The sequence below is a fragment of the Hemiscyllium ocellatum genome, chromosome 14 (assembly GCF_020745735.1).
Source record: "Hemiscyllium ocellatum isolate sHemOce1 chromosome 14, sHemOce1.pat.X.cur, whole genome shotgun sequence".
Taxonomy (NCBI): Eukaryota; Metazoa; Chordata; class Chondrichthyes; order Orectolobiformes; family Hemiscylliidae; genus Hemiscyllium; species Hemiscyllium ocellatum.
In genome coordinates this window covers 50,588,085-50,609,100 of record NC_083414.1, presented here as the reverse complement: position 1 = coordinate 50,609,100, position 21,016 = coordinate 50,588,085, and the positions used below count along the sequence as shown (strand labels likewise).

Here is a 21,016-nt window from a genome sequence, read left to right as displayed (position 1 = left end):
CATGGACTTGCTCATCCTTGGAACTGCAGATGATTTGAATTTTGAGATTGTTAGTGTTTCTTGCAATTCTGAGAGGTTCCCGGGTGTACTAAACTTTTTACCAGAGACATCCTCTCCTTAAACAAGCCGTCTCTTTATTCTCTTTGCTTGCACTTCTCAATTAATATTGAAACACGATAAGTCATTTTGCTACTTTAGACATTGACGATATTTTCGCTGCTTTTGTAATTTAGAAACTGGCAGATAGCTTGCAGTGCATTTTTGAGCGCTGGACACTTGAAATCCTGATTGTGTCATTTCTTCTTTCAATGTAAAAGACACAGAGGCAATGATGGGAAACTGAATACTTTGGTTACTGTAATAGAGGTGAATATTGATGTATTACTTGATGCCAAAAAACTTGTGTCCCTTATGTTAGGTTCTGTGTGTTTCTGTTTACAGGAATTTTTACAATAAAAGTTCCGAAAGAGACGCCTGAAGAATACTTTGAGGGGTTGGATATGCTGACTGTGCTTCTGGCACCGAAAGGTTCAAGATCTGCAAAGCCATTGCTGGAAGAGATAGGTGTGTTTGCTGTTCGAAGTGGACCTCCACTTCCCTGTCTCCATCCCCATTTGCTGCTTCAAGTAAACCATTCGAAAAGCTGTTTGATTAACTCCGGTGACCAAGGGCACAAATATTGCTGGTTGTTTGAGGGTGCTGGATAATTATTGAAATGTCCTTTCACCAGCCTCAAAGGTTTATTGCCAAGGCATGAGATTGGAAGGTTGTCAATAGGTCAAAATATTGATTGATTCTCTTGACTTGTGTGTTATTTAATGTGTGACATCTGTAGCTAAGTTAGTTGGGCCTTTGTCCTCTGGGATCTACTGGGGTGATGCATCTAAGCAGAGTCATAGATGATAGTTTGTGTTTGTTCCTTGAAGGAGCTAATATCATTTATTGGATTTGAGATGGCTGATTTGTATTTAAAAATTGGTGACTGAGATATCAGGGATTAAATCGGGAAACACATTTTATCTTCTATTTAAATAACAAAAGGCTACGGGCACTGGGACAACAGATCTTTTGTTTAAAAAAAGATGCTTCCTGATTTAATTCCCCCACACCCGGGCTCCCCTTGTCAGATTATGGCCCAGAAATGCTGATGACAATGCTGTTTCTGTAGCCTGGATTGTAATGTGCTCCAGGATCACATGGAAGTTCCGTGCAGTAAGGCTGGGAATTAGAAGTTTCCTTGAAGCAATTATCCGATGTCTGGAACCTTCAGTAAAAGTCCTGTAATCCTGAGTTTGAGTCCTATTTCGGAGGGTTCTCACTTGCCTTTAAGATTAAATAGTTACTCTGTTAGAGGCTTAGAGCCCTTTTCAAACTCATTGATAAGTATTACCATTTAATTATTAAACTGAACTCTACCTCACCACTGACCCAACTCTTTGCCCTTCTGTAACCACCGTAACCTCTCTCCCACCTGGCACTCTAGTTCCACATTTGGCTGAAACACTTACTTTTTCTCAGTCGCTGTTAAAGTGGCTGCAGAGCATTCAGACTGAGGAGTATGCCACACTTAACCATGTTCCCCTGTTTGAAAATAAGCCTGACCATTCCTGGACAAGTCTCCACTAGTTCATGATAGGAGGCTGCTCTCTGAGAAATTAACCAAAGATAAGTGTTTTTTGTTGTTGTTGTGAAATGAGGTGCTTAAATAAGGTTTCTGACCCTGATCAGAAAATCTTGGTTACTGTTCTTGTTCTGCATTCAGCTCACTGAGAAAATGGTTTCTTTCTATCCCCCTCAAATGCTTTCAGCATTTTAACTACTTTGTTGCAATCACCCTGTGGACTTCTGAACCTAAGGTAATCCAAGCCAACTTTGTACAACCTGTCCTCCTAAGTGTCACTTTAAACTAAGGTACCTGATGAATCTGTGCTGATCCTCTCCAAGATCAGTTTATTTTGTTTGTTGCTCAAAATGCGATAATTCTCAAGATGGACCTTGAGTGAATGCTTGAATTTATAATTGCGTTGTCCATTTACAGTCTTGCCGAGACTATATACTTTGATGCCAGAGCACTTGCTAACCTATCGGACGAGTTGAAATGCGCTCTTCGTTCAAAATGTTCATGAAAATTGTAGTTGTTGAGCTGAGCTTCTAATATTGTTTTCCAACTCTATACAGCCTTTTAGAACAGTAGATGAAATAACCTTGCAATTTTATTGCAGGACAATTGGGTGACGCTGAAGAAGATGAAGATCAGCAAGAATTTGATTGGGAAATTGAGCAAACTCCCTATGTGGAATTGGAAGGGAATGTTCTAAGCCCGACTTGTTTCTATGGCTTTGGAAACCTGAGAACGGGAGTCTTCAGGAGACTGCAGGCAAGCTTTTAAGCATGTAGCGCTTCTGCCAACCTAACAGATCGTGTTCACTGTTTGTATCAGTTTGTATGTTGTAGCCATTATAAGCTGGAGCTTGCAGCTTTCATCTGAGAAAACATGATTAGAGGGAACTGACTCAGGTGTGTGAAGTAGATGTTCTAATGGATCAGGTCCTGTTGATCTGTACAATCTTTCAGCAGCTGGACAGAAATGATTCAGTTTTTAGAAGAGAAGCAGAGTCATGATGTCTGAAATTTTTTGGTATTTGCATTGGCACATTAATTAACTGGTAAATTTCTAGCATTAATACTCACCTTAATTTGATAATTTGATTTGAGTTATAATGTAAGGCAAATTAAATGAGCAAAATTTGGATGCTAGGAGAAAGTGAGGACTGCAGATGCTGGAGATCAGAGCTGAAAAATGTGCTGCTGGAAAAGCGCAGCAGGTCAGGCAGCATCCAAGGAGCAGGAGAATCGACGTTTCGGGCATAAGCCCTTCTTCAGGAATGAGGAAGGTGTGCCAAGCAGGCTAAGATAAAAAGGTAGGGAGGAGGGACTTGAGGGAGGGGCATTGGGAATGCGATAGGTGGAAGGAGGTTAAGGTGAGGGTGATAGGCCGGAGAGGGGGTGGGGGCGGAGAGGTCGGGAAGAAGATTGCAGGTCAAGAAGGCGGTACTGAGTCCGAGGGTTGGGACTGAGATGGGGGGAGGGGAAATGAGGAAGGTGGAGAAATCTGCATTCATCCCTTGTGGTTGGAGGGTTCCTAGGCAGAAGATGAAGCGCTTTTCCTCCAGGCGTCATGTTGCCATGGTCTGGCGATGGAGGAGGCCAAGGACCTGCATGTCCTTGGCGGAATGGGAGGGAGAGTTAAGTGTTCAGCTACGGGGTGGTTGGGTTGGTTGGTGCGGGTGTCCCAGAGGTGTTCTCTGAAACGTTCTGCAAGTAGGCGGCCTGTCTCCCCAATATAGAGGAGGCCACGTCAGGTGCAGCGGATGCAGTAAATGATGTGTGGGGAGGTGCAGGTGAATTTGTGATGGATATGGAAGGATCCCTTGGGGCCTTGGAGGGAGGTGAGGGGGCAGGTGTGGGCACAAGTTTTGCATGTCTTGCGGTTGCAGGGGAAGGTGCCGGGAGTGGAGGTTGGGTTGGTGGGGGGGTGTGGACCTGACGAGGGAGTCGCGGAGGGAGTGGTCTTTTCAGAATGCTGATAGGGGAGGGGAGGGAAATTTGGATGCTGCAGTCTGGGCGTATGCCTGAAGATGGATCATCAGTCATCCAGAATATTTTTAATATGTATGCTTCATAAGACTTTTTTTTTCATATAATTTTAAAGATTAATTTAAAGTTTTGAAACATTATTAATTTTGAGTGTTTGAGGTGGTCATATTATTCTCGATGAGTGTGAGAAATGCCAGTGTGACAATTGCATTCTTGTAACTTCGGTTGTGAATGAAATTTAAGAAGTTGTTCAGCCGGTAGCCATTGAGCATCTGGCTGAGAGAGGATTTTTGTCGATGGTAATGATCACTTTTCAGTGAAATACCCTGGTTTGAAGTCAATTAATTCCCTCCATCTGCTCTTATTGACGGTTAAAAATATTGATGCAAATGACTTGTGCCTGTGGAGCAGAGTAAGTGGGAAGCAGAGAGTAGTGAATGGAAAAAGAAGCCCAGAGGGAGTGAGATGCAGGAGGAAGAGAGAAATGCCTCCGGGTAGCAGAATGGAGTGCAGAGTACAGTGTTACAGATGCAGAGAGAAAGATCAGAATTAACATTTGAGGGGTCTGTTCAGAAGTCTAATAAGAGTAGGGAAGAAGCTGTTCTTGAATCTGTTCATACGTGTATTGAAACTTTTATATCTTCTATCCGACGGAAGAGAATATGATCAGGTGGGAGGGACTCTTGATTATGTTGGTCGCTTGTCCGAGGCAGCGGGAAGTATGGACTGAGTGAACAGATGGAAGGCCGGTTTGCCTGACGGACTGGCCTGTGTTCGCTACTCTCTTTGGGTTCTTGTGGTCTTGAGAGCAGCAATTTCCATGCCACTGTGATGCTTCCAGATAGGATGGAGTCCCCAGCTGGACCCTTTGATCCTGTGCAGACCAGCTGGCGGGAGAATTTGTAGACATCTTTAGCCTCTCTTACTGCTAACTAGTTGGTTGAATATTTTTGAAATCGTCAGAATGCAGATATGCCTCCCATTCTGGCATTTGCATATTTCTATTTTGATTAAACGCAAACCTTGGAACAGTTAAAATAGTTGGTGATATTTCTCAATTTCAGATTGAGATGACTACGATGACTAGCGTTTTTTTAACAGCCATGTTTTCCTTGTCTCTGTCTCGTATGCAGCCTCCACCTTTTGCTTGCTGTCTCCAATAGACAGAAGCACACAAACCTCCAAAAATGGTATGTGTTTTAAATGTTTGTATATGTATTTGTGAACGAGACACACAATAAGTAAATTATATTGATATGTGGCAGACGTTGTAGTGACAATCTCCACCACATGGGGGAGCCAGCACACTCATGGCTTGACGTGAACAAGTTATAGTCAGACTCCGGGGTCAAGATGGAGGAGGTGACAGCAGGAGAGATCATAGTGGATTTGAATTTTGAGGGGCCTTTTTTTGAAGATCAGAGTAAAAAGGCAATAGTTAATCCAACCTGACTAATGCAGAGCGCACAACCCTGGCTGTGCGATTGATGGATGCAGAATCACCTGGATTCTGTAAGACGTGGACTGGGATATAGGATTGAGCAGATTATACAAGACCATAGTTGCTGCTTTTTTGTGCACGAAGGAGAAGCTGAGAGTTTGCTGGGTAACTGGTGGAGGTAATCAATGATATGTATTTAAGGCTGAGATGGATTTTGTTTTGAAGAGGAGACAAGGGAATAGCAGAGCTCTGGAGAAATCTGTTTGCGCAGGATGTGATTGAGGATGAGGGGTGGTTTGAAAGGAGCAATGTTTAATCTTGGAGACGGTCTGGGATTGGAAACCCACCTCTGGGCCAAACAAGATGCTTGGACTTTGTGCCTCTGGATTCCGTCTGCATCCCAAAAGAGTTCCAAATAGAGTTAAATTGAAGAATTATTGATGAGAACCAACTGACACAAAGTGGAATTTTAGCAGAATGCTTCCTTCTAAGCTGTCCAACTGCAGTGTTGGAGACCAGAGGGAGCTGCAAAGGAGTGAGCATAGGGACATAGCAATGGCCAAGCAAGCCATTCAGTTGTATCAACCACAAAAATTCTCAAAGAAGGAATGAAACTGGCAACTGGGCAGCGATGGCAAACTCAGCTCTGTTTGTCCTGCAAAGTGTTCGATCATCTGGGGACTCGTGCCAAAATTTGGAGAGTTGTTTTACAGACCGATTGGTAACCTGTTACAGTCATACTCACTGAATGGTACTTTCCATGCAATGCCGCAGACAACACCATCACTATCCCTGAGTATGTCCTGTCACACTGGCACATTTGTATGCAGTCTGGAGGGAGTTGCCCTGGGGGGGATAGTCAATATTTGCTCTGGACCACATGAAGTTTCGTTGCATCAGGTCAAACATGGGCAGTAAAGCATCCTGTTGGTTATCACACTCGGCTGATTAATCTGTTCTTCTCCATGTTGGACAGGACTTGGAGGAAGCATTGAGGATGGCAAGAGGTCTGAATGTACTGGGGTGGGGTGGGGTGGATTTGAATGTGTGTCTCCACAGCAACACAACTGATCAATGGTTGAGTCTTGACGGACATAGCTTCTATCCTGGGACTGCACCGGGTGATGAGAGAATCAGCACTGGGAAAAATTTAACTCCTCTCGTGCATCTACAGCAGTCAGACTGATTGGAATCTATCCATTAGCATCAGTAAGAGTGATTACTCTGCAGTCATTATGGAAACAAGTCCTGCCTTCCCATTCCATGTGTGGCACTATCACCGTGCTTACTGGGATAGACTTCGGACAGGTCAAGCATCTCAAGAATGGGCATCCATGAGACTCTGTGAACCATCAGTAGCAGAATTGTGCTTCAACACGGTCTGCAGCCTCATGGCCCAGCATATTCCCCATTCTATCATTTACCATCAGGCTAGGGGATCAATATTGGTTCAAAGAAGTGTACAGGAAGGCATGCCAGGAGCAGCACCAGGCATCCCTCAAACTGAAGTGTCAACCTGGTAAAGCTACTAAATGGGATTACTTGTGCTGAAAATGTGTTGCTGGAAAAGCGCAGCAGGCCAGGCAGCATCCGAGCAGGAGAATCGACATTTCGGGCATGAGCCCTTCTTCAGAAATGAGGAGAGTGTGCCAAGCAGGCTAAGGTAAAAGATAGGGAGGAGGGACTTGGGGGAGGGCGTTGGAAATGCAATAGGTGGAAGGAGGTCAAGGTGAGGGTGATAGGCCGGAGTGGGGTTGGGGGCGGAGAGGTCAGGAAGAAGATTGCAGGTTAGGAGGGCGGTGCTGAGTTCGAGGGAATCGACTGAGACAAGGTGGGGTCCTCATTTCCCCTCCCCCCACCTTGTCTGTCGATTCCCTTGAACTCAGCACTGCCCTCCTAACCTGCAATCTTCTTCCTGACCTCTCCGCCCCACCCCACTCCGGCCTATCACCCTTGCCTTGACCTCCTTCCACCTATCACATCTCCATCGCCCCTCCCCCAAGTCCCTCCTCCCTACCTTTTATCTTAGCCTGCTGGACACACTTTCCTCATTCCTGATGAAGGGCTTATGCGCGAAACGTCGAATTTCCTGTTCCTTGGATGCTGCCTGACCTGCTGCGCTTTTCCAGTATCTGCAGACCTCACTTTCTTCTCGGGGATGTCCAGCAGATCAGTGTAAAAGAGAGATGTTGGAAACCGGGGCTTCAATCAGACCACTCGTTACTCTGGTCCAAACAGGGACAAAAGAACTTAGTGAGGTGAGGGTCCCCTGCCATTGACGTCAAAGCAGCTTTCGACAAAGTGTGATACCAAGGACTTCTAGGAAAACTGTATAGAGTCAGTGCGAATTGGGGGCGGTGGAATCTCTCCACTGGTTGGAGTCAGTCCTAATCCACAGAAAGATGGTCGTGGTGGAGCTCAGTTATCTCCTTTTCTAGGACATCGCTGGAGAAAGCTTGCAATGTAGCAATACAGAATAAACTAGAGAGGGGGCACTGGGAGATGGGTTTGTGATGGTTGTGGGTAAGGACAGGGCATGATGCAAGAACCCATGAACAGGCAGGTCTGTGGTAGCAGAGACAGTGATGTTAGAAGGTAAAAGGAGATGATAAGTGAATAGCAAAAGAAACAGATGAAAGGCTGACTTGTGACTGGGATGAACAGTAGCTGCTGCATGCGCGTAACAGAGCTGAGGTTATGATCTGAAATTGTTGAACTCCGTGTTGGGTCCATTCAGCTGGAAAATGATTAATCTAAGTCAGGAGAGATGCTGTTCTTTGAACTAATGTTGAGCTCTATTGAAATGGTGCAGGAGGCAGAGGCCAGAGTGGGAGTGGGTGAAGAATTAAAATGACAGGCAGCCAGAAGCTTAGGTTCAAGCTTTGTTCCGCAAAGCAGTCATTCAGATGGTGTGTTTGATCTCCCCAGTGTACAGCTGAGTGCATTATGAACAAGAAATATAGTTGACTCTATTGAAAGAAGTACAAATAAATCACAGATTAAACTGGAAGGAGTGTTCAGAATCTAAAGTGGATCATAGAATCATACAGCGCAGAAGAGAGCCTTCAGCCCCATCAACTCTGTAAATCTCCAGTGCTCCCAGCTTCCATGGCCCACAGCCATGAATACTACAAATTAAAAGTGCACATCCAAGTCATTTGTCAAGGTTGAGGCTATCTTCAGTGCATTCCAGACCCACGCCCCCAATCCCCAGCACACTCTGGGTGAAAATTCTTTTCTTCAGAAGATCCCTTGCCCATTCACCTTTAAAAGTATGCTCCCTTGTTTGACCTTCTAACTAAGAAGCACAGCTGCTTTCTATCCATTCCATCTATGCCCCATCTAATCTTATTTGCCTCTGTATGGTTCCCCTTCAACCTTCTCTGCTCCAAAGAAACCAACCCTAGCAAATCCTGCACCTACATCTTGCTTTTCTCCAACTCAAAACAGTTGTGAAATACTCATTTAACACTCTACTAATGTCCTCCAGGTCCACACGCTGATTGTCCCCCTGATTCCTAATGGGCCCTCCTATTTCCCTGGTTATCCTTTTCCCCTTAAAAGGTTTGTAGAATACCTTGGGATTTTCCCTGATCTTGCTCACTGGTGTTTTTTTCCTCCTGTCCCCCCTTTTGCTCTTCTAATTGCTTTCTTAAGATTTACCCTGCACTTGATGATTTGCACCCTTTGTACCTATTATACTCTTTTTTTTTCCCTTTTTATCCAGCTCTGAATGTTCCTGGTCATTCAGTATTCTCGGGACTTGTTACTCCTACATTTCACCCTAAGGAGAATATATTGGACCTGTGTGCTCCTGAATTCCTTTGTGAAGTCCTCCCACTCTTCTGCTGTAAATTTACCTTTTCCGCTTCCCTTTGGCCACAACCTGTTTTATTTTAACAAAATCGCTCCCCTGTGTCCTCCCCATCCCCACCCCACAAAGTCAGAAACGCACATCTGCAGACCATCTTTCTGTTTTACCTCAACCAGTTTAAAATGTACAGTGTATAGCTATTATCACTAAAATTCTCCTACACTGTCCTCTCCAATCAGTCTGGCTTCGTTCCCAGAAATAGGCCAGGGTTTACTCCCTTAATTGTCAGTCTCCTGAGATGTCCACAACGCAGTCACTTGGAGCTGGCAGTTTGATTCATGTGGTCGAGGCCATGTGCATCGGTGCATTTCCTGCTGGATTTGAGGCAAGAAGATGAAGAAACACAGCCAAACATTTTCTGTGAAGGCTAGGCTGAGCTGAAATCTAATGAATTTATATGAAATATTTTGTTTTATTTGTGAAGTTTGTGATTTTCTTTATAGAATGGCTTTTAAGGTCAGGCTGTAACATTCAGATCTTTCATTTTCATTTGAGCAGTGCCAAGTATTGTGCAGATGAAAATGCTAATACAGTGTCGACTAATTGATGATCTGTTTCAGGAAGGTCTACTTAATTGTTTATAGCCTTAAGCTAAATATGTTCTTTTTTTTAATATAATAAGTTCCAGTTAATTAATTGCTTTAGGCTATAGATTAAAGTGAATAATATCAGGGGATTAACTGAAGAGCAAGTTGAAGACATTTCTGTGAAGTATTGTGACTATTTGAGAACTGGAAATCTTGGAATGAAAATATTTTAATACAGGTCCAGTTATACTTGTAGCACAACAGTTATGAAAAAGAGGAAAGAAAAGCCTGCATTTCTAAAGTGCCTTTTACAAACTTGGATGACTCAAATGATTGATGAAGCTGACTTACTATTGATGTATCTGAATACATGGTGGTTTTGCGCAATGTGCAGCGTGACTGAAGTTACTGACTTGCAAATGCAGGAGCAAAGTTTATTAGTCCAGACTTTAAATGGAGTGCAGGGCATTCGCGTGTTTGATGTTTGTTGTTAGTAACATTGTGAAGACATGCTTATCAATATGTTGAATATTAATTTTCAACTAATTGCTGAGAAGCAGGAATTGGACCTTTTTTTGAAAAAGGGCACAGTTTTTGAAACTGGCTAAAATGATTTCAAGTATGTCAAAATGTACAGTTCTGTGCATTGCATATTCCAACTGTGTGGAGAGTTGACAGCATGTCCACACAATCCATCGGAGGGAATGGCACACTCCGAGGGTTTGCGAACAATCTTCCTTCCGGTGTCCTATCAGCAAGACATCGAGGAACCTGCCTGCAGTGCTCAGCAGCTAAAGACAAACCATTCAAAGGTTAATTGCCTGGGCAAGAAGTCCTTGATTTTTAAGCTACTGCTCCAGACAAACTAATGGGGATATAATTAGAATCTTCAGTTGGGTTTTAATTACTGGCTGGTGGATAGAGATCACTTAACCAGTTCAAGTCTCTAATGTGATTTAAGCAACATGGGCTTCTGAGAAGGTCTTGTTCTTGTTGTCTGTCTCACTCTTTCCCACTATGAGCAAGCTTGGACCCTTGTTTATTCATTTCTCTCCGCTCTGCAGCTGACAGAAAGAAAGAAATCAATTCCACAGCAGCAACCCCACGCAGATCGAAAACCCAGCTACGGCTGTTGAACATCTTGGCACTGAAAGGAAGACCAACGGCTTCTGCCTGCAGCTAAACTGTGACTTTCTTTCAGTTATGTGGACTCCGATTTGGTTCAGCCTCCCGTCCTCTCTAACCTGTGTTTGTGTGTGTGTGTAGTTGGAATGTGTAGAAGATGGAATGTATTCTACTGCTTGGGTCAGTTTAAGTCTAAATATGAGTAGTCTCGTACTTGGCCAAAAGGAAGAATGCCTATTTGGTTTATCCTTTTACAATCATGTCTCTAAACAACTAAGTACTTATAACTTTTTCAAATAAAAGTAACCTGTTACAGTCAATCAAGGAGAACCAGGAAGAGTCAACCCCTTGCACCTACGTTTTACAGTAAAATGGTGACATTTTATTCTAACATGACGACAAAATATTAGCCATTACTGTGGGTAGCATGTTGCCCAGGTCTGCCTTTAACCTGCAGTGGGTACAGCTTGCTCTCAATGTACAATGGCTGCAAGCCCTCTTGACGTCTAGCAGTCTGAACCAGTGCAAATGATTACTCATCTTGTTGTGTCCATCTTTTTATGTAAAATGAGGGCATCCACCTGAGTTACAAAAGCATCATTTTTGCAAAAATGGAATGCTGGCTGACATCAGAAATACTGATGTGGATTGCATGCTGACTAATTGACATGGAAACATTTTTCTTGTACTATTTGCTGCGGTAATAAAATGGACTCTGCTGCAGGATTCTAATGCATTCTGTTGGTATTGCCCAGGCTGCTTCAGAGTTTCATGGAATAAAATAATCTTGTCACAGAACTGAGACATTTTCTGGAGGTCAAGTGCCTTCAATCGTGTTCAAGTGTAGTCTATTCAGCTAATGTTTGCAGTATGTGTTGCTACGAAATGATCTCCTTTGATGAAGAGGTGCTTGTTTATAATTTGTCAACTTGGTACAAATAAATCTGGGAAGTGGCAGTGTAGTGCAATTAATCTGCCATGGTTGCTATGTGACCCGGTCTTCATGTGGTGCTAGTAATGTTCCCAATATGGAGCCAATGATAATATAAAGGTTTTGTTTAATGGTGCTTCATTGTGGAATGATGAACAAATGAGCAACATGTTGTTTGATTACCATATTGCCAAGCTTAATTTGGGTTTGTCATCACCAGGATGAACTCACTGATGTGATTGACCTGAAGGAACCAGACAGCACCACAATGGTTGAACGTCGGCAGAAACGGTTAGCTGCTGAAGAGGCCAAGTTTGATTCTGATCATTATCTGTAAGTGAAAATTCTGAGCTTAAACGGAGAGCTGCGGTTTTATTGTTAAAGCATTTAAACCATGGCTGATTTTAAAGCTGAAAATGTGTTGCTGGAAAAGCGCAGCAGGTCAGGCAGCATCCAAGGAACGGGAGATTTGACGTTTCGGGCATAAGCCCTTCTTCAGGAACTGGAAGAAGGGCTTATGCCCGAAACGTTGAATTTCCTGTTTCTTGGATGCTGCCTGACCTGCTGCGCTTTTCCAGCAACACATTTTCAGCTCTGATCTCCAGCATCTGCAGACCTCACTTTCTCCTTGATTTTAAAGTTGTCAAGTAGAACCAACTTCACTTTTCTAGTCTCTCTCTCTCCGCACGTGCACTCTCTTTTTACATACTTTCTGTCTATCCTTTTTTTCTTTTTCCACTTCTTCTGTCCTGTCTTGAAACGTACCTTGATTTGAAATTGTATTTTTATGTTTTGTCTCTGCCCTCTTCGTACTTCACATACTGCTAACTTTCTCAAGTACTTTTTCTCCCTCTTATTATTGTACTCTTAACGTTACAGCCCTTGTGTAGATTTGTGTGAAAACATGCATGCGTTTTGGCTGCACTGAGGGTTATCTGAATGCACGGTCTCAATAGTAAATATTCCTTTACGCTAGTTCTTCTAGTGATCTCTGGACTCTGAGATGCCAAGCAGCTGTAAAATACTTGGATACAAATTTAGTTGTCCAAACTTTTTTTAAAAAAACAAGGATCTTCTGTTCTCTCTAGATGTGTTGTGATTTTCACCTTTTTCCAGTCAGGATCAACTGCCAGAATGGGTGTATACATTGGGTTCAATCAGAGTTTAAGACAGGATAAAATACCCTAGGTATACAACAGAATCATACGACCATGAATACTGATCCAGGTCAGCTGGTACCATGAGCAAACCACACTTTTTCTTTGGAACTTCATACCTGCAGAACTTCTGACTACTCAAGAGTGTTAGCCTGGATCTGCCCTGTGTACATGAGGTATAATTAGTTTTTTAAAAAATAAGACTAATTATGGCACAATTCTGCACTGTAAAAGTTTTCTGAAGCACATTCCTGCTTCTCTTAGAGAAGTGAACAATACAGAGTTATTTAGGTTAGGTAGTCACAAAAAATGTATTCATTTTATTGTAACCACTTATCAGACTTGCTCATTGAGAATCAAACCTATTTTCCTGATGGGTTTAGTAAGTTAATTGTACTAAAATAATCTTGTGACAAATAAGTAACAGAGTCTTGAGTTGGGGGGGGGGGGGGGGTAAAAGTGTACCAAATGTTGGGTTTGCTGGTAAAGAAATACTGTTAAGATGTTGTGACTGTCTTTGACCTTCAGTGCTGACTTGTTTGAGGATGACCCCATTCAGGACTTGCTGAAGTATAAACCTTGGTGGGTAGGCATGCAGAAGAGAAAAGAAGCAAAGAAAACCCAGAGTGAACAACATTTGATGGAGGAGACAGAAAGTCGATTTGGTGAGTGAGTGGACGATGATTACTGTCATCTAACTGACAAACTGATCACTGTGTCTTGATAATCATAAAATCCCTACAGGCCATTAGGCCAAACAAGTCCACATTGATCCTCCAAAGAGTAACCCATCCAGACCCATTCTCCTACCCTGTTACTCTTCCTTTACCCCTGACTAATGCACCTAACCTATACATCCCTGAACACTACGGGCAATTTAGCATGGCCAATTCACCTAACCTGCACATCTTTGGATTGTGGGAGGAAACTGGAGCAAACCCCAGGAGATGTGGGGAGAATGTGCAAACTTCACACAGACAGTGTCGCCTAAGACTGGAATTGAACCTGGGACCCTGGTGCTGTGAGGCATCAGTGCTTACCACTGAGCCACCATGCCACCCACTATGTATTTACTTCCTTTTGTACGACACAACATTTGCTCTGGTAGAGGTTCAACTCAATGAGCATCCAAACAATAGATAAGAAATTATGGAGTAAGCTCACTCTAAATATGTGTAAACCCACATCAAAAACATTCAGTTACAAATGTCACTCGAAACAATTTGTTGCAGCACCCAGTTAAGCATATTGATGAATCCCAAAATTATATCCATCAAAATTGCATTATTAGTTTCGAAATCTTGGCACGTCAAATTGTAATTAATTACTCTTAATAGAAATGCTACTGAGCAAAGTGATCATTTCAAGCCCTAGGCTGTAACCTTCCTTGTGAAATGGCTTACAACATTATACAACAGATGGTTTTGAAGTAAGCAATCTGTTACATATGTACTGCTGATTTATTTCTCTAATTATTGAATCTCTCCTTCCAAGAAAATCTCTTAAATAGGCTGTGATGATTGCAGAAAAAAAATGTTGTATTATTGTAGTAACATCCGCTGTTTTATCCCTGTGAAAGGATTTAAATTACTTAAGAGTTGGAGAATGGAATATCAACTAGGATTAACGCAGAACAAAGAAACTTACAGCACAGGAACAGGTTCTTTGGCCTTCCAAGCCTGCGCCGATCCAGATCCTCCATCTAAATCTGCTGCCTATTTTCTAAGGATCTGTATCCCTTTTCTCCCTGCTCATTCATGTATCAGTCTAGATACATCGTAAATGGTGCACATGTTCCCATCGCTACATCTCCACTGGCAACGTGTTCCAGGCACGCACCACCCACCATGTGAAGAACTTTCCACACATCTCCCCTAACTTTTCCCCTCTCACTTTGAACTAGTGACCCCAAGTAATGGAGCCTTCCAATCTGGGGGGGTGGGGGGCGGGAATAGGGTTGTTGAGAAAGCATGTGGTGTTCTCGGGGGGGTCTCAATCAGATCACCCCTCAACCTCTGTCTTTTCAATGAAAGTAATCCTAAACCATTCAATCTGTCCACCTAGCTAGCACCCTCCATACCAGGCAACGTCCTAGTGAACCTCCTCTGCACCCCCTCCAAAGGTCACCAATCAATCTGTTTTGTGCTTTAAAGCATTCATCACAAAATCTTTTATTAACAGTTTGCAAGTTGGTGAGTGAAATAGATACAAATGAACATATGTTAGACATTTCGTAATGAAAGACATAAGAGAAATCCTTTTGAGAAGATTAGATTACTTTAGATTAGATTACTTACAGTGTGGAAACAGGCCCTTCGGCCCAACAAGTCCACACCGACCCGTCGAAGTGTAACCCACCCAAACCCATTCCCCTACATTTACTCCTTCACCTAACACTACGGGCAATTTAACACGGCCAATTCGCCTAACCTGCACATTTTTTGGATTGTGGGAGGAAACCAGAGCACCCAGAGGAAACCCACGCAGATATGGAGAGAATGTGCAAACTCCACACAGTCAGTGGCCTGAGGCAGGAATTGAACCCGAGTCTCTGGCGCTGCGAGGTAACAGTGCTAACCACTGTGCCACTGTGATTTTAAACTAGTGGCATTTGATTTGTGGCTTATTTTTGTAAATGGGTTTAAAAATTGATTCCCCCCCCCCCCCCCCCCCACCAAAATCATTAGATTTAAACAACAACTGCATACCTCTTGGAGGTGTTAATGGAACTTTCTTTACACTGAGGGATTATGACTGGAGAGAGAAATCTTCAAATCTTTAGCTGAATTGAGGATCTTTTTAATTCAAAAGCTTTGGGCGAGTTTAAAGAAACCGAACTAGGCTAGTTTTTTTTCCCTTCTTTGTTTTTAAAACCAAACTTGATGCCTTGAGTTTGTGTTTCAGTAAAAGAATGCCATGTTAAGTTAAAAACAAACAAAATTTGATCTATCAAGCCAGATGCAAGTGTAGTCTCTTTTAGAAACTGGAGATTTTTCAGATTTATAAAGGAAAATAGTTTGTGAAACACCAAAACCAGGCGTGTTTGGTTACAACTCTGAAGAGTATTAGAAGACTCAAAGTCTAAGCTCTCAATTTTGATTGTGGAAAAGGCCTCACAGCTCATAGACCAGAATTAAAAAGAAGCGGTTAAGGTAAACCTACAGATGTGATAGGAACGAATTTCTCTGGATTTTTGAGTAACGGTAATGTGATGGTGGGTATGGGGAGTTGATGGAATTTTGTTCAGCCAAGTACTTTTAAATTTTTCAGCTCTTCAACTGTATCTACTAATTTATTTTATTTACTTGTGTCATAAACTTCTTTCTTATCGTTAAAACTAAGTTTTCAGCCTCGTATGCTAATCTTTCAGTGAAAATTTTCAAAGGAATAAATTATGATCAATCAAGCCAGATTTCATTCTGGGATTTTGTTTTTTCAATAATAACATTGGTGGGGTGAAGAGCAGTTTAGCATTGGCATGTTTGTCCACATCATTGCAAGTTACTGGCATTTTGGCTTTACATTTAGATAGTTATTTGATGACAATGGCAAGCAATGTATTAAAGTTACTTCTTTCTCCAAGCATATAACTTCAAACATAACTGCAATCCTGAAAAGTAAGCTATACAAATAAATTGTGGGTTTTTAAAGAAGCAAAATTTGTTAACTGGACAAAATTGTACTCCTTTTTGCTCATTGAGAAGTCCACGCAGTAATAGATCAACAACAGCTTGTGTTGAAGGCACTATGTATAAAATCATAGAACCCATACAGTGTGGAAACAGGCCATTAGGCCCAACAAGTCTACACCGACCCTCCAAAGAGTAAACCACCCAAACCCATTTTCCCTACCCTATATTTACCCCTGACTAATGCACCTAACCTGTACATCCCTGGACGCTGTAGGCAATTTAGCATGGTCAATTCACCTAACCTGCACACCTTTGGATTGTGGGAGGAAATTGGAGCACCCGGAGGAAACCCATGCAGACACTGGGAGAATGTACAAACTCCATGCAGATATTTGCCCAAGGCTGGAATTGAACCCAGGTCCCTGGCGCTGTGCAGCAGCAGTGCTAACCACTGAGCCACCGTGCTGCTGTATAATTGTAACAAATAGTCCCAAGGCACTTAACCAAATTCTGTTTGCAACTCACGGAAGGTATTAGCATAGATGCCTGTAAGTTTGTTTTGGTGACGGTGGGGGTGGGGAAGAAAGGTGAACAAAGTGGCTTGTGTAATGCATCTTGATGGCTGTGTTTACTATTGTGCAAATGAATGGTGATGGCTTTTTTTTAAGCTGAGATGAATTTGCAAAAATTGGTCTTGATGTTAAGCTCAGTATTGTACAAGTTGGGATTCCATTCAGCAGCCGTTTACAAAGCACAGGCTGTTGTGGCTGAACTAACTGTTCAATGTGTGTATTAGGTCTGCTTTTTTTTTTAAAAAGAAGCTGATTTTTTTTGGTTGCGTATGTGAGTGGAGTAAACATGGCTGGGTTCAGTAAATTGAAATCACTGCTGCAAAAGAGATGACATTCCACTGCAGCAGAATCTTAAGGATGTCTGCCGCCTACACTTCATTGCTGGTGAACCAGGGAAGAATCTCATATTTCTTTGTTAATGTTCTGAGCTACGGTATCTTGAAATAATTCGATAGGCATGCAGCAGCTGGTGAAGGCTTTGAAGTGCTTGAGCTGACATGCATTACTCTGAGTAAATTGTTTAAGATCTGAATAAACTGCAGCCTTTTCAGAGCACAGTTATCCTTCACAGTTGCTGCCTGCTGGAGACCAAATGTTGTCCAAGTAATTTCAAAGGACTGTTTCTGCTGGATGTCTGAGGGAAATGCACACGATCTGTCAGGCCTGAGCCTGACGTGCTTCCTTTGACTGAGCAGATCTGCCCCTGTAGATTCAGTACAAAGACTTGATACTTAAGCATGGATACTTCTAAATGGATTCCTGTCGTAGTGGTATTGTCACACCTCACTGGGGTCGAGCACTAGAAAGAGAGCCCTGTTACTCCTTCCTGGAGTCATCACAAAATGGTGCAGCTCGTGGCAACTTGTACAAAATTTACTGTATTTTCATAAAGGCTGAAAATGTGTTGCTGGAAAAACGCAGCAGGTCAGGCAGCATCCAGGGAACAGGAGATTCGACGTTTCAGGCATAAGCCTTGAAAATTCCTGAAGAAGGGCTTATGCCCGAAACGTCGAATCTCCTGTTCCTTGGATGCTGCCTGACTTGCTGCGCTTTTCCAGCAACACATTTTCACCTCTGATCTCCAGTATCTGCAGACCTCACTTTCTCCTCACGTATTTTCATAAATACATGTAACAATAAATTACTGAAACTTTTATATAATCTTTCATTTTAGTATGTACAAGTTCCCCATTTGTGTTGGTGTAGACCATTTTCTCTACTTGACAAGAATTACTATTTCTTAAAATAGATTTTCGCTACAAGAATTACAAATTATTGCCACGTGATTCTAGGTTAAAACTCTAGGCCTGTTATAAAACTGCCTTGAAACACATACACAAACATGAATAAACATTGGTGTTATGTATGAAGGTAAAAGGAAAATTAGGCAGACAGTTTAATAGCCCTTGTCCCCTGGGTTCACTGAGATGATCCTGTTGTTTCCCAGGTCTTGCTGATCTTCAACCTTTCTTCTCCAGGTACCTTTTTTCACGTCCTTTTCAGGGGACACTGAGAAACTGGGTCACCAATCATAGTCTCTGATTTCTTATTTAAAAGTAGTACCTTTGAGTAAACTGTGGGAGTAGTTAGCTGGCTCGCCTTATTACTGTAGAGTTAAAAATCACACGACACCAGGTTACAGTCCAACAGGTTTAATTGAAAGCACTAGCTTTCAGAGCACTGCTCCTTCTTCAGGTGGTTCATCAGGTAACAACATAAATCAGGCCATTCAGCCCATCAAATCCAGACCAACACTCTAAGGCGCATCCCACCCTCCTCCTGTATCCCTGTTACCCTGCGTTTCCCATAGCTAATCCACATTCCTGGATAATATGGGCAGTTTAGCATGGCCAATCCACTTAACTTAATCATGAAAATGGCAGCTAACTAATTAAAATCTCTTGTTCACTAATCTGTTTGCTTTAACTGGTAAGTCCCACATTTGATGCAGTGTCTTTCAGTGTAATGTTTGATCTTTACTGCCTCAAATGACCCAAAGCTGCTCCAGAATAATTCAGAATGCTCAATAATTACTGGCCTTGCCAGCAACTTACACATCCCAAGAATGAATCTATCCAGGAGTCAAATGGAAGAAAAATGGAGTGCAGATAACTTTGCTGATATTTGTATTTTGACTGAGGCTTTTTTTTTTCTTCCCAACACTCTCCAACTGTTGTAACATCACATTCAGAAACCCCATGCTTTAAGTGGCTTTAGGTTTCTCCCAGGCAGTAGACTTTTAATGTTTTTCTTTGACTTCACTTTTGGAATGTGGTCCAGCTTTTATTGCCAGTTCCTAATTACCCTTCAGAAGATGGTGGTGAGCTGCTTCTTGAACCTCTGCATCTGTATGCTTTAGATAGACCCACAATGCCATAAGGGAAGGAATTCCTGGAGTTTAACCCAAGAAACAGCAATGTATTTCCAAGTCTGTATACACTGTAGCGACTGAATTTCAGTGGTGGAGAGACTGAACATTTGTGGATATGCTGCCAATCAAATAGGCTGCTTTGTCTTGGATGGTGCCAAGCTTCTTGAATGTTGTTGGAGCTGCATCCATTTAGGCAGGTAGGGTGTATTCCATCACACTTCTGACTTGCATCTTGTAGATGATGGACAGGCTGTGGGGAGTTAGGGGGTGTGTTACTCACCACAGTACTCCTAGCAATGGCATTTATGTCGCACGGATGTTACTTTCCACTTATCAGCCCAAACTGGAATATTGTCCAGATCTTTTGCATTTGAACATGGATTGCTTTAGTATCTGAAGAGTTGCAAATGGTGCTGAATATTGTGCAATCATTGATGAAAATCCCTGCTTCTGACCTTACAATACAGAGCAGCTTATTGATGAAGCACCTGATGATGATTGGGTCTATAACAGTATCCATAGGACCTCCTGTAGAGATGTCTTGGACCACATAAACTGATCTCCAACAGTCATAACCATTGTTCTATATCATAGAATCCCTACAGTGTGGAAATAGGCCCTTTTGGACCAACAAGTCCACACTGATCCTCTGAAGAGTAACCCTCCAAGACCCATTCCCCATCACTCTACATTCACCCCTGACTAATGCACTTGACCTACACATCAATGAACACTAGGGACAATTTAGCATGGTCAGTTCACCTAACCTAAACGTCTTTGGATTGTGAGAGGAAACCAGAGCACCCGGAGGAAACCTGTGCAGACATGGGAAGAATGTGCAAACTCCACACGGGCAGTTGCCCTGGGCTGGAATCGAACCGGGTCCCTGGCACTCTGAGGTTGCAGTGCTAGCCACTGTGCCGCTGTGTGCAGGGTATAACTCAAACCAGCAAAGAGTTTGCTCCGTGATGCCCATTCACTTCAGTTTTGCTAGGGCTCCTTGATGCCACATTCTATGAAATGCATTGTGGATCTCACCTCCCCTCTGCAATTCAGCTCTTTTGCCTGTGTTTGAGCTAAGGCTGTCATGAGGTCAGGAACTGAGTGGCCCTGGCGGAATTCAAACTGGATGTCACTGAATATGTTACTGCTGAGCAGGTACTGCTAGACAACACTGTTGATGACACTTTCCATCACTTTACTAATGATTGAGAGAAGTCTGATAGGGCAATAATTGACTGACTGATGATCTACATTTTTTCATACAGGGTATACTGGGCAATTTTCCACATTGTTGAATAGATACCAGTGTTGTAACTGTACTGGAAGAGTTTGGCTTGGGAAGTGGCAAGTTCTGCAGCACAAGTCTTCAGCACAATTGCTGGAATGTTGTTGGGGCCACAGCCTTTGGAGTATCCAGTGCCTCCAACTGTTTGATATCACGTGGAGTGAATTGAATAGGCTGAAGACTGTTCTGTAATTCTGGGGACCACTGGAAGACGCTGAGATGGTGCAACCTCTTGGCACTTCTGTCCGAAGATTGCTGCAGCCTTAGCTTTTGCAGTGATATGCGACCCCATCATTTTGAGGGTGAGGATCTTCTGTAGGGAGGTGCCGCCTCCTGTGAGTTTTGAATTGTCCACCACCATTCACGACTGGATGTGCCTGGACTGCAGAACTTAGATTTGACCCAGTGGTTGTAGGATTGAGTAGCTCTATCATTTGCTGCATATGCTATTTGCCACGCAAGTAGTCCTATTTGGTCACTTCACCAGGTTGAGACCTTATT

General features: G+C 42.7%; 1 protein-coding gene across 2 annotated transcripts in view; it reads left to right on the top strand.

Moving 5' to 3' along the window:
* shq1 (SHQ1, H/ACA ribonucleoprotein assembly factor) overlaps positions 1 to 21,016 on the top strand; it is a 132,586-nt gene that overhangs the window by 32,612 nt on the left and 78,958 nt on the right. For both annotated transcript variants that reach the window (XM_060835215.1, XM_060835216.1), the window contains exons 4-7: positions 442 to 564; positions 2,223 to 2,377; positions 11,716 to 11,828; positions 13,181 to 13,317. In XM_060835215.1, the coding sequence (XP_060691198.1) occupies positions 442 to 564; positions 2,223 to 2,377; positions 11,716 to 11,828; positions 13,181 to 13,317 (528 nt within the window). The remainder of the gene's footprint in view (positions 1 to 441; positions 565 to 2,222; positions 2,378 to 11,715; positions 11,829 to 13,180; positions 13,318 to 21,016) is intronic.